General features: G+C 39.3%; 1 protein-coding gene across 2 annotated transcripts in view; it reads left to right on the forward strand.

The window, feature by feature from the left end:
- Window positions 1–5,900: 5,900 nt before the first annotated feature.
- Window positions 5,901–13,337, forward strand: part of rapgef4a (Rap guanine nucleotide exchange factor 4a) — a gene marked incomplete at its 5' end in the record, with an annotated part of 41,391 nt that continues 33,954 nt past the window's right edge. The window contains 4 exons of one of the 2 annotated variants that reach the window (XM_080785578.1): window positions 5,901–5,968; window positions 9,151–9,293; window positions 10,191–10,279; window positions 11,232–11,378. In XM_080785578.1, coding sequence (XP_080641704.1) covers window positions 5,901–5,968; window positions 9,151–9,293; window positions 10,191–10,279; window positions 11,232–11,378 — 447 coding nt within the window. Of the gene's footprint in view, window positions 5,969–9,150; window positions 9,294–10,190; window positions 10,280–11,231; window positions 11,379–12,081; window positions 12,298–13,337 lie in introns of those variants that run through there. The other variant, XM_080785579.1, reaches the window with a different exon arrangement.

Genomic DNA, 13,337 nt, shown 5'->3' on the forward strand with positions numbered 1-13,337 from the left:
GCGCAGTGCGCGAGCACGAGTCTGGCACGCCACGAGATCAGACAAAATCCATCGAGGGCGCGCACACATTCCAAGGCTGTAACCCCCCACCCCTTTCCCGAGCATGGCGCAGGCACACGAGAGACTCATGGCGTGGGAAAGTGCCCGAACCTTACCCACTCTATGCACTGGCAACATGCCACATCCAGGTAAAAAAACAAACATTACACGCATTAGTAGCCTACGAGTCTGACTGTTTTGGTCTATATATTTCATTCTAAATGGGGCTCAGAGTCTGCAAAAACACTCAGTAGACTAGACAATCAGGTAAGCATATCATATTCACTGTTGGAACTTGGCATAATGTTGCTACAGTTCAATGAAAGTAGCCTACGTACGGGTCAATACAAAATCTGTTAAGAGCATAAAACCAGAAAAAACACTAGTGCTATAGCATTAAAGCTAAGTTGTGCCACCCCTTATCCCTAAACTTGTTTTTAAAAATAATTAAAAATGTACTACAAGCTCACAACATGTTGATGTACAGTATAGGCTATAGTTGAACGATTTAAAAATGTTTTCAAGATAGTAAAATATGGCAAATAGGTTTAGGGATAAAGGGCCCAAGATAGGGCCATAGACGTGTTTACACAAGGGTCCTCCATTTTCAATTAATCAGAACTAACTACTGTACTTGGCATTTTTGTAACAAGCTCTCAAAGTCGGCATCAATATTGGCATATCAAGCTAATTGTAGTTTAGGTGCATTAGCCATTCCCATGCTGCTGTTCATTGAGTAAATGTAATGAAAAGCAATATGTGGTCAAGACATGCATGCAGGTATCTCCCTGCCTTTACACTCCCAGTTAATCACTGCTATTTGAAATTGTCTGCAGGTTCAGATTTCACAAATAAATTACAGGTGTTTTTCTTCAATAGCTTCAGATTATGTAGCTCAACCCAAAAAATAGAGACATTATCTCAAGGTAGGCCTACTTAATTCATTCTCACAGTACACTAAAATAGAAATCTACCATGCACACTTGAAAACAGGTCTCTTCCTCTGGGAGCTAGCTGTATATAAGGAAACATACAAGCTCACAGTTGTTTTAAGATGAACACTTGTTTGATTGACAACATAAAACGTAACGGAGGTCAGCAAAGACACACTAATTGAGATTTTATATCCTCATGGTGGCTGTGTGCCTAGGTTTTTATAAATATCATCCAATTGAATTACAGGAAATAGAAAGCAGATCAAGCCTGGGAAAATATATGCTTTCTTCAATCATAGTAGAAGAGGATATAATTGCCTCCTAAATTGACCAAGTAACATATTACTTGTGTGTTTAAGAAAGTGATGTTGCATGTTTTTGGCCTAATTTAAAACAATTACATTACATGTATATGTATGTCTAACTTTAGAAGATTAAAACTTTAGTCTACACCAAAACAAGAAGAGAGATATAATTATTATTTTTATTATATCACAATTCACTAAGTGAGAAAATGGTAGCAATTATTGATACAATATGAAACAGGCTTGGCATTGAAGACCTAACAGATGGTGATCTATTTTGCAGGCCACCAAGTTGCTTTTTGGATTGTCATTTCTTTAGTTGCCTCCAGTGTAATCCCATCTACATATTTAATTTATACAAAACAGACTATTAACCCCTTATCAACGTCACAATTTTAATGCTCTAAACAAGAAAATGAATCACAGAAAGGTGGTCTCTTAAACACCCTAATTGAACAACACACAATATGAAACAGTTGTGCTTGTGCTTAATTCTAAACCAGGTGGAGCTCATCAAAGATATAAAATCAAACCATGTTTGAGGAGTACAACGTACAACTTCATTTCCTTGGAAGTTATCTGCACTTGCATTCAAGAGAATAGGGATTTCACTGTGGACTTTTTCATAGATGGTAAGTTTGGAAGGATTCTACATGCCAGCATGCAACAAACATCTTTATGAATGCTTAACATCTGAAATGTTGCTTTGTGAGCACATGAGGGCTGTGCGTGTTTACCTTGACAAGATAGCTGGATTATCTCCTAGCAACTGAGGTTTCTGAAAGTCATATACACACTGCCAGTGGTCTAACTCCACTGGCGAGCCATAGTCAAACCAATGATTCCCATGGCAACACCTCAAACATAAGGCAAGGGTGTATACATCTATTGGATACAGTGATTGGCTTAATGGATGTTTAAGATGTGATGCAACCAACCAACAGAACAAAATATTAAGTTAAAATATCAGGGTTTTTTTTATCTTCCTGCTCCCTGTTAGAAACTGAAATAGTTGTAATATTGTGCACCACATTCTCCAGCTTCTTCAAGGTTGAGGATTGTTCAAATATTTAAAGGAATTCAGCTGATAAGTGACTCACAAGTCTATCACCTACATTGTCATCTAATAGTTATGTAAAAGTGTTTGTTCAGAATTCATGGAAATATTTACAAACTTAAGCTTTTATAGGGAGCTGAAATGACGAAACTGGAGTGCTTGTTTGTCATTTTGTCATTTTCTAACACAAACCAAAAACATATTTGTGTTGTACTATGGGCTTGTGTTGCAGCTGTGAGTTGGTGGAATGCATGGGTGGAATGTGTGTTGTGCTCATTCATAGCATGCCCCAACCTGACGTCCAAAAGCATAATTTATGCTTCATCGTAGCACAGTGTTGCTTCCTGTAAATGACAGATTTTTAAGCGTTTTCTGTATAACTATTATGTATAGCTATTTAAAAAACTATAGCAACACCACACAGCTCAGTGGCTTTGTGGTTAGAGTGTCCGCCCTGAAACTGGTAGGTCGGGGTTCGATCCCCGGCCGGGTCATACCAAAGACTGTAAAAATGGGACCCAGTACCTCCCTGCTTGACACTCAGCATCAAAGGGTTGGATTGGGGGTCAAATCTACTAATCAAATGATTCCCGAGCGCGGAGCATGCTGCAGCTCACCGCTCCTTGGCTGTGGCTCACCGCTCCAAGAGATGGGTCAAATGCGGAGAACAAATTTCACTGCGGTAACGTGTGTGACAAATCATATGACTTTGACAAAACTAAAAAACTGCTGTCATATGAGGACAAAACGATATCAGAGTGGCGGCAAAACATTCATGTTGACAGTGAGTTTGTCAATGTGTAAGATGTTTCCTTTTTGCACTGTTGCAGTTTGTTTTGAACCACAGTAAGAGTATAATGAACTGCTTGAATATGGGGAAGGAAAATGCTGCCATCTCCTGACAAATATATACCGGTATATATTTTTATATTCCTCAAAAATAACAAGATAGACTGACACTTTGTTCATTTCACTTCATTTTGTGTGACTATAGCAATTCAAGGGCTGGAGCCATTTAAGACACAGCAAAGTGAAATAAAATAAAATCATGACTCCATATTTGGCATGACACAGAACTCCATCAGACAGGCAGGTACCACAGGTACTCTGACAACACATAACTGGGTGCATTTTCAACTCTCATTGTTCCCGAGTAGGCTATATAAATGCGCAAAAAAACATTTGCTGTAGCGCCACCATTAGGATTATTGGTCACAATGGCAGTTGTGGAAATAAATAAATACGAAACAAATATCTTGTGTGTGAAAACAAGTCTAATATAAAAACATCAAGACTTGAGCTCCAGTCAACTGAGGAGCAATATGACTCTAGACTAGACCCATCTGATCAGTCATATCTATCTGCCTGTCTCCTGCATGCCAATATCCCACAGTGCTGACGGGCCACTTTAAATCAAGCTGTGTGGCACATTGTTCTTGTGCACCTGCCTCTTTGCGCCATGGGGTGGTGTCTGCATCTGCCTTTTACTCAGACATGCTACAGAGGAGCAGAAGCATCACCACACTTTCAAATGTGTGTAGTCTTCTGAACACTATAGCCTTTGATTAATGTACTCATGTGTGTTATTTATTTTCTTCTCCTTGATTTTTGAGTCCCTGGTGTGAACTGTGAATCCACCCTAAAAGGCCTGGCTAGTCTTTCCTTGTTGGCATGCTGGTTTAAGTATAGGTATAGTTACTTCCTCCTTCAGTTGACTGTACCTGGTTGATTTGAACAATTTCTGGATTTATTTGGCCTTTTCCTTATAGCTATTCATTTGTGAATGATTATATTGATGTATTAGCGTAGCCTTGTTTAATTATTTTTATTTTCTTTACAGCCTAGTTACTAATCTGTTGTGGCACCAATGCAAGTTTCCATCAACTTGCGTCTCTGGTTCTCATACTAATTTTGTGCCAGTGTACAAGCATCATGTGATCAGAAACCCCTTTTCTTCCAAGGTGACTGCAGTGCAAAATATATGCTGTGATTGTGAGGGACATTGTTTAAACCATATTTTGTGGTTAATTGAATGTGTTGAATATTACCCACTGGCAATTTACAAAAAATTAGATTGAGGCCGGCCAGCCTGATCAATCAAGCCTATCTCCCACTTGTTGTTGTTGAACTTGACATTTCATTTTTTAGCCTACCTGTAGCCGTAACCTAGCCTAAGATTTAGACCCTCATAGATGGTTTTTTTAATCGATTCTGGCAATCTAAGTAGATTGAACATGTCAGATATCGATAAATACATCTACGAGAGTCTAAAAATCTTAGACTACCTGTAACCTGTCCTGCGTGAAGAGTCAAAACTCAAAAGAGAAGAATGAGTTAGTCATTAGTCAGCCCATAGAGCCTGAACCCGGACATGTTGAGTACACCAAGGTTTTATGTTAGAAATGTTGAGTAGCCTATGGGTCCCCAGCAGGTATAGAAACGGCTGTATATGCTAAGTTACTAAATGTGAGCAATTTTCATAATGGGCATAGGCCTAATATGTGACCATACCATTAACAACCTATATAAGGCAAAACATTCTACATTTCATCATGCTTTATGTAGCATGATGTGTCAAACTAGGGGGCTTTCATGGTGCTGAATCCATTCCAAGAAACAAAAACAAAAAAACTCTGGGCTGACATCACATTTGTAATGACTGCTATGGCCGTTTTTAGCCCAAGGAGTGTTTTTGTGCAAAACTAATGCTTGGAATGGATTCAGCATCATGAAAACCCCTTAGTTTGACACGTCACACGCTACATGATGAAAGTTATTTTTTGTTGCCTTCTATAGGTTGTTAATGCCATTATGAAAATTTCTCAACATAATTATGCAAGTTAGCATCCGGTGGTTTCTACATGATAGTGGGGACCCCATACTCAACATTTCTTTTCACTTAATAATTTTTATTGATGAAAAGACAGACAAAAAAAAGAAAAAAAGACAAGGCTGCATTTTTCATATTATGATGCATTCTTTGACATCCTCTTGCATTATCGTTAGGCTGAGAGAAGAGATCCCACTTTTTATAGAACTTATCCTCTTGCAGTCCATCCATTGCTCTTTCGTTGGTGGGTCCTGTTGGTACCAGCGTCGTGTGATCGCTTTCTTACTTGTTGCTAAGAGGATCTTGATTAAATATTTATCATGTAGGCCTATTAGAAACTCTTCAGGGATATTTCCCAGCAATGAAAAGGAACAAGTCAGAGGTATCTTAAGTTAAAACACAGAATGGTCTCCAAGGTGGAGTGGATATCCTGCCAGTATTTCTGAATTTTAGGACAAGTCCAGAATATATGAGCGTGGCCCGCCCCCTCATACTCAACATTAACATAAAACTTTGGTGTACCTATACTCAACATGCCTGGGTTCACATTCTGGCAAGTGGACTAGATTGCGGGTGCCAGATCAGAATGAGCATGAGAGAACGGTGGACCATAGCTCTGGTCCAATTAGAGCTATGGACCAGAGAGATAGGTGGACCATAGCTAAACAAGTGCGCTGCTGGAGCAAGCATCCCCCTCCCTCAGCTGCAGCATCTGGTCCGTGATCTCGCCGAAAATGGTAGCAGCACACACCTCTTCGCATTCGTCTGCGTCTGCAGAGTGGATTATTTGTCTAGATAAGAGGTACTAATACTATATATTTGACATAACACATGTTATTGCCTATATGGATATACGACTGATGCATGACAATATGACTATGAATATGACAATTTGATTTCACACGTGCACCTGCCTCCATAGCGGTAGCTACAGTGCATTTTAAAACGAGAATGTGATTAGCTGCCGTTTTTTTTAAAGGCAACCGTTGTCCTGAGTGACTCCTGCGTCTATTGTCTAACATCCTTGATCCTTTATTCCTTGAACGTGCCACGTCTTTCTATACAGTACGCCATTAAATGTACGTACGAGTCGATAATTGAGTTTGTGGAGCATGCGTTTTGGCTGAACGCCGATATTTGCTATAGGTTCTTCTAGCTAGTTCTACAGGGCTCAAATGATAAACCATAGTTTATCATGGTTTACACATCATGAATGTGTAGAGTAGACTATTGTAACAAACCAAGGATATAATAAGACAGCTCAAACTACACCTGAGCGTCGGGTCTGGTCAAAACGGTTTTTAAGGTCAACCACACCAATGCAACTCGATGAGTTCAGTTGCATAACTTGCATTGAAGTTTTGTCCCGACACACCCTTTGGTGTGGTTTGGGCTTAAGACTAATAGAGAACAGATGGGGGCAATAGGCTATTTATTTTGTAGCCTATCAATCAATAGGATTAGTGTTTTTTTTACTGTTAAAAAAAAACGTTTATCAGCAATACCATGTAGGCCTATCATGCACTGATTTCTATAGGCGTTGCTACATTTTATATTAATTAAGCTACCCAACATTATCAACCAAGTGTTTCAAACTGACAAATTGCATCAGTGTAGTGAGAACTGAATAGTATTGTAGCCTAATACCTCTTCTATTACGCTGAAGTTGGCAAGTTAAGGAAGGAGAAATGCAGATGGAATACAACCTCAGCTAATTTTGTCTGCTGTTGTAGACTGATTCACCACAGTCTGTATTATTGGCAGTATGATGCAAGATAATTTCACCTCAGGGTAGCAGGGACAGACTGAGTTTGTTCATGCAATTTTAAGTCTTAAAGTGTACATTGACTTTACTGACATTTGCTCCTGACATCACTATTCTGCAACCTTAAATGCAATATTTGTTGATTTGTGATGTGGACATTTTGCAGTTGTGGCTCTATTCTACGTAGACATGTTAAGCATACCACTAACACTTAAATACACACTCAAACTCAGTCACAGTACTAAATGATCAATTCCACAGTATGTGAAGCTTCCATAAAGGTTCAATGAAGGTTAGAAGATGGTTTGATGATTAAAGGAAAATGTATTTATTAATTTGACTCTTTTCTACTTCATTCTAATTGACAATTGCTGTATTCATACAGAAAATGTCAATACAAACCTGACTATAAAACGGACACATCACTACATTACTATGTCACTATACAGGCTCATTGTTGTATGACGTTTGATTTAGTCAGTCAGTCTCCTCCATAAATGAAATGGATAAAAACAGAAAGGACAGAGGTCGAGGAGGGGGGTATTGTATCCTGATTCCTGAGAAGAGGTTCAAAGTACATCGGCTATAATCAGCAGTGTGTGACGCAGCAGGCCAGATGTGTTTACACAGCAGTGTCCTTTTGTCAGTGTCGCAAAAATAAAACGTCCCCTACCTAGTATGATTATGAACAATTCATTGGAAACAGCATATATGATTCACCTGATATTCATCGTAAATTGTCACACTCTGTGGCCTTGGATGTTTTCCAAATAGATGCCCTGTTTTTAGATTCTGGGAGGTTGTTCTCACATTTCGCTCTACTATAGACAAATGAGGTGTAGAGCAAAATGTGTTGGTGTATTTAATAGACTAAACACAGCAACTGAACACTGCAGGCAACTCACTGAACCTATGAGAGAAAACAAAAACACAAGATGCAACCAGAGAGGCAGTTCTCTGATAAATGTTGCTGCTGGCTTAACAGCGCCTAGGGTGAAAGGTATAGTAATTGACCTAATAGAGGTTGAACGGGCTGCCAGGGAATATTTAATGAGATATATTTACAATGCTTGCATATACAGTGCAGTGAAAACACATTTTCAACGTGACCTGTATAGCTGTATAATTTTCCAGAATGTACAATTCAGAGCAATATTACACCTCTTGATGGTTGGATGCATTTGTATTTTGGTTTCAACGTTCTTATTGATTTTAAGTATTGACAAGATTAGAGATTAAAATATGACGTCCTGTAATCTATTCCACATTTTGTCTGCAAGAGCCAACATCCATAGGCCTACATTAGTTTAATCTGGTGTACTGTATGACTTCCCAGCAGGAATGGATGCACTCAACTAAATGATGAATGCAAAGTGTATTGGAAAGTAGGGTTCAGTAGGCTTTCATATGTGGATTGCATTTGACTGTCAAAGTTTATGCCTTTTTTGATTGTTTTGAATGATATTTTATATTTTAGAGGGCAAGTTGCAAAAGACATGTCACTCATAGAATAATGTTTTCAAGCAAAAGAAAACGATCAATCCACTTTATTTATATAGCACATTTTACAACTCAAGGTTTCCAAAGTTCTGCACAGAAAATCAAAAGGCTAAATACCGGTACACCACAGCACTCTCAAACGGGATCATAACCCAAGGTATGATCCCGCTACGACAGAAAAAGTTTGGTCACCTCTGGTCTTTAAACGTGTCTGTGGGACCTAAAGTTTTTCGACTGGCCTGCATTGTTTTTTTTTGCTGGAATATTCCTTGTCCATACAACATGCCTGAAAAATTTGACATTTGACAACATTCATGAAAAAGTGCTTGTACGTTCCAAAAATTTACACTTTTTTTACAGAGATCCTGCAATAGTCTGTAAAGAATATACAGCGTTAATGCTGCAATTAGCTGCATCACACAGAAGCTGTGGTCTATTCATGTTCACGGTTGACTATGCCCCCATCTACTGGGCACTAGTGCTCACTCACTGAATTGTTGAGTATTGAACAAAAGTGTCATTTTGCTAAGAGGTTAGAGGTTATCGAGTGGCATTCAGGACAACATTGTTTCCCCCATCCCCTTCAATAACACACAATATGATTGAAGATAATGTTATGGAGGATAGTAATACTATGCACTATTAAGACATTATGTACATGGTTGTTTCCTTTATTTTAGCACTTAACCTTTTGTTATGGTCTGTTTTTTTCCCTGTAGGCCTGCAGAGCGTTCAGGGGAAGATGTGGACATAATTCTGGCACGTCTGAAAAATGTGAAGGCTTTCGAAAGGTTTCAACCCAGTTTGCTGCAACAGATATGCCTGTGTGGATTCTATGAATGCTTGGAGAAAGGAATCACCTGTAGGTCTTATCTCTAGCCTTAAAACTGTACTGTAGTCAAAGCTGTTCATCAGTGTAATATTAATCGTATAGAAAGAGAATAAAATAATCGACATTATTAAACGAGACTTACTACGACTGAGATTGCGGATTTTATTCTCTTTCTATGTTCTCTTTGAATCTGCACGCAGCACATGCCTGAATCTTTAAAGGACTGCCTGAGTTTCCCTCGAGATGATATTAATCAATCATAAATCCTAATTGAATGCTCTTAGTTTTATTATAATGAACTGGCATACATATCAGAGACAAATTATATGTGAGTAGGTCTGGGCATTAACCGCAATACCGCGGTTGTGTAATGCATACTGGGGTGTCGAGTTCATAACCGATTATTTTATTTTAACAGTGATTTATTAACGCAATAACAAAAATAAATCCATACCGCCCCTGTCCTTGTATAAAAAACTTGACTATTTTTTATACAAGTTAAAATAATACCAGTAAGACGCCCTGAGGACGAGATGGAATATGATTAAAGCTCACATTTCATATCGCACACACCATCATTTACTAGCCCCCCTAAAAAAAACAATTTTAATTAAATTGATTTAATATCGTCTATATTCACGACGATAATCGTCAGGATTAATATCGATATACGATATATCGTTACATGCCTAATGGCTATCCAGGGTTTGAAGAGGTCAGTGTCGTGACCTTCATATATCAGGCCGTCAGGCGTGACAGACTGACGGCCATATATGGTGGTGGGGTGACATGTCACGAGGCATTACGGACTGACTGCCATATATGGTGGTGTGTCGGTGACAGGTTTTTCAGGTTTTCATAATAATCAAATAATTTATAATATCCACTTTTTTCATTTCTAAACTAGGTGTGTGTTATATTTTTCAGTGTACCGCCAAGGAGACATTGGTACCAGCTGGTACACTGTCCTTTCAGGCTCCTTGGATGTTAAAGTGTCTGAGACAGCGAATCATCAGGTAACACTGATTCCATTTGATATGATACAGCAGTAAAGTACATTTAGTTAAGTACTGTACTTAAGTACAATTTTGAGGTACCGGTATTTGTACTTTACTTGAATATTTCCAATTTCCAATACTTTCACTTCTACTCCACTACATCTCAGAGTAGTAAATATATTGTACTTTTATTTTACTACAATTATTTGAAAACTTAGTTACTAATTACTTTGGCAATTTAGATTAGAAAACATACGTTAAACACTTCAGCCTTATACATTTTGGCCATTTGAAAATAGCAGATTTACAAGCTCACAATGCGTTGCGATTCAACACATTGCAAACTTTTTTTACACATTTTAAAGTGTGAAATGGGACATTCTGCAACATGAGTACATTTTGATGCTGATACTTTTGTACTTTTACTCAAGTACATTTTGAATACAGGACTTCTACTAGTATTTAGAAATATTGATTCCTTCAATAACCATTATTTTCATCAGCTTTTTCACACCATCGGATATTAACAGGAGAAAATGTTTTATAATCTAGCTTCATTGATGATTTTATTTTATCAGCGTGACAAATGTGCATGCAAATGGAAATTCTCTACTTGACTCAAGTTGACTCAGTTTAATGTGTGAGTCGCAGAGAGAGCCTTCTGTTTGTGACCTTGCGGGACCTCAGTGAATAGCTATCATTATACACAGCTCTAAGGGCTCCAGTCAGCCCGTCAGGCTCCTGATTGGAGTGATGCTTTTGGAGACAGAAGTGCATCCCTCTAATGCAAGTGCTCAGAGGAGCGAGATTGCCTCCTAACTTTGAGAGTGATGTGATCAGTGCCGAACAGAGCACTTCAAATGCATCTCCAAAAGGCCAAGTTTGGCTATTTCCTTTTCCTTGCATTTCCTTCTTCTGCTTATGATAAAAGAACTGTGTCAGTAGAGAGGTGTAACTGGGTGTCTTATAGGATGCTGTCACTATCTGCACGCTGGGGATTGGGACAGCGTTTGGCGAGTCTATACTGGACAACACCCCTCGGCATGCTACCATCGTCACGCGGGAATTTAGCGAGCTCCTACGCATTGACCAGAGAGAGTTCAAATCCCTGTGGGAGGTGAGTGCCTTGCTGCCTATTTAAAAATCACATTTATTTTACTCCAAATATAACAGATTGTCAGCTAAAATAATTTCAACTACAAGTATAATTTAGCTGTCTAACTTCATTGCAGTTTATGACATTATTTGGGAATGTACACCATGATCATGAGTCATGACACACATGATTCCTGTCTGTATCACCCAATGTGGTTTCTGGTTCATCAGTATTTATTGCTATGCCTTTTGAGACCACTAGGTGGAAGTAGAGCTTCGCAGACAAACCTGTAATTTCTCTGTTCGTGGGTTGACTGCATTTCTTGTTTCACTCTGTATATTTTCATTTTATGATCCTTGTATATAATAAGAATTTTGACTGAGCTTATGATGCCACAATCGAATCCTAGTTGATAGTCAACATTGGCTGTTAGTAGATTGTCTAGAAGTTTGTGTGTGTGTGTGTGTGTCTGTGTGTGTGTGTGTGTGTGTGTGTGTGTGTGTGTGTGTGTGTGTGTGCATGTGTGCGTGCGCGCGCGCGGAGTGGGTGTGATTGGGAAGAGACCCATTCCTAGCCAGTGCCACTATTTATGTATCTTCCTACTGCAGCACTCAGCTCTGCAGGAAAACGGTACCTTGGACTGGTAGGTGTCCAGAGGCCCTATCTCTTCTTTCTGTCTAGTCTTCTCCTGCTGGAGCCACTGCCCGTGGTTCGTTTCCTGAGTATGAGAGCTTGTTTCCTTTGAGACTGGAGGGCATTTAGGTGACTGTTAAAACTGCGAGAACTGTGTCTTTGTCGCCACTCTGGTCCTCACTGTGACTGGATAACCATATCCGTACTCAGGGCCTCATGGAATATACTGTAGGCTACTGTTCTACACATCGGATCTCTGACGAGGGCCTGGGCTCTTCATGAAGGTTCGACTCTGCTGTGCTGATCTGTAAGTGCCAAGCACACCATTTTGTGTGTGTCTGTGTTGTGTGTGTGTGTGTGTGTGTGTGTGTGTGTGTGTGTGTGTGTGTGTGTGTGTGTGTGTGTGTGTGTTCTGTCCTTAATTGCACTCAGTTCTTGAACAGGGATAAAAGAGGTTGAATGAGTACACCGTAAAATCCTGACTCTGAGGCTTCGTACACAACAAATGTTCGGTCCGTGTGCGATGTCTGATTGCTGTTTGATTGCTGCCCCAATTCATTTTGAATGGGAGTCACATGGTTTGACCAAACATTTTAGTTTGAGGGGGGAGCAATCACGCAAATGTTTGATCAAACCATGTGACGCCATTGGTAAAGCATTGTGGTGGTCCCAAAAAACTACCAGACATTGCTTGATTGGTGTTTGGTATGTGTGAAATTTGTGAATGAGGCCTGAGAGTGTACTGTACAAATGTCACCAAAAAGACACATGTACACTGACTCGTATAGTTACAAGTGGATATATTGGCGCTGAGGACTTTACTATGTATTGAGGATTTTTTTTATTTGAATATGCTTTTTGCGGGGGTTGCTCATTAGTCAGACAACGTGGCCAGTTAAGACTCACCCTGTGGCTTCCGCGTGTGGTTATGTTTATAGGTTTGGGATAGAGTTAGTAATGTGTGGGACTAATGAGCGGGTCGGAACATACCGCTTTTAGTAAAGATGTTATTTCTACCAAGGCATGTTTACAACCACTCCATTCTCTCATGTTAGTCCTTTTATATCTGCTTAGCTGTGTCCACAGGTCAAAATGCAGGTCAGAATAGGACTTTACTTTCTGTCAATGGATTTTATTTCACACAGAAATCTCTGCTAAAAGCCACAGCAGTTGTTTACAGCATTAACATCAGTCTATTATACTGCTACTGCTAAGAGGTGCTGAAGCCTTGACCAGAGGGCTGTTATAGCATTCTCACATTCAGCTTGTTGACAGATTAGTATTAGATTTGTTTCCTAACAAGAACTACTGCGTTTTCAAGAAATATTATGCCTGCCAATTGCTGCC

Source organism: Protomyctophum bolini, assembly GCF_963924005.1.
Source record: "Protomyctophum bolini genome assembly, chromosome: 16".
In the NCBI taxonomy this organism is placed as follows: domain Eukaryota; kingdom Metazoa; phylum Chordata; class Actinopteri; order Myctophiformes; family Myctophidae; genus Protomyctophum; species Protomyctophum bolini.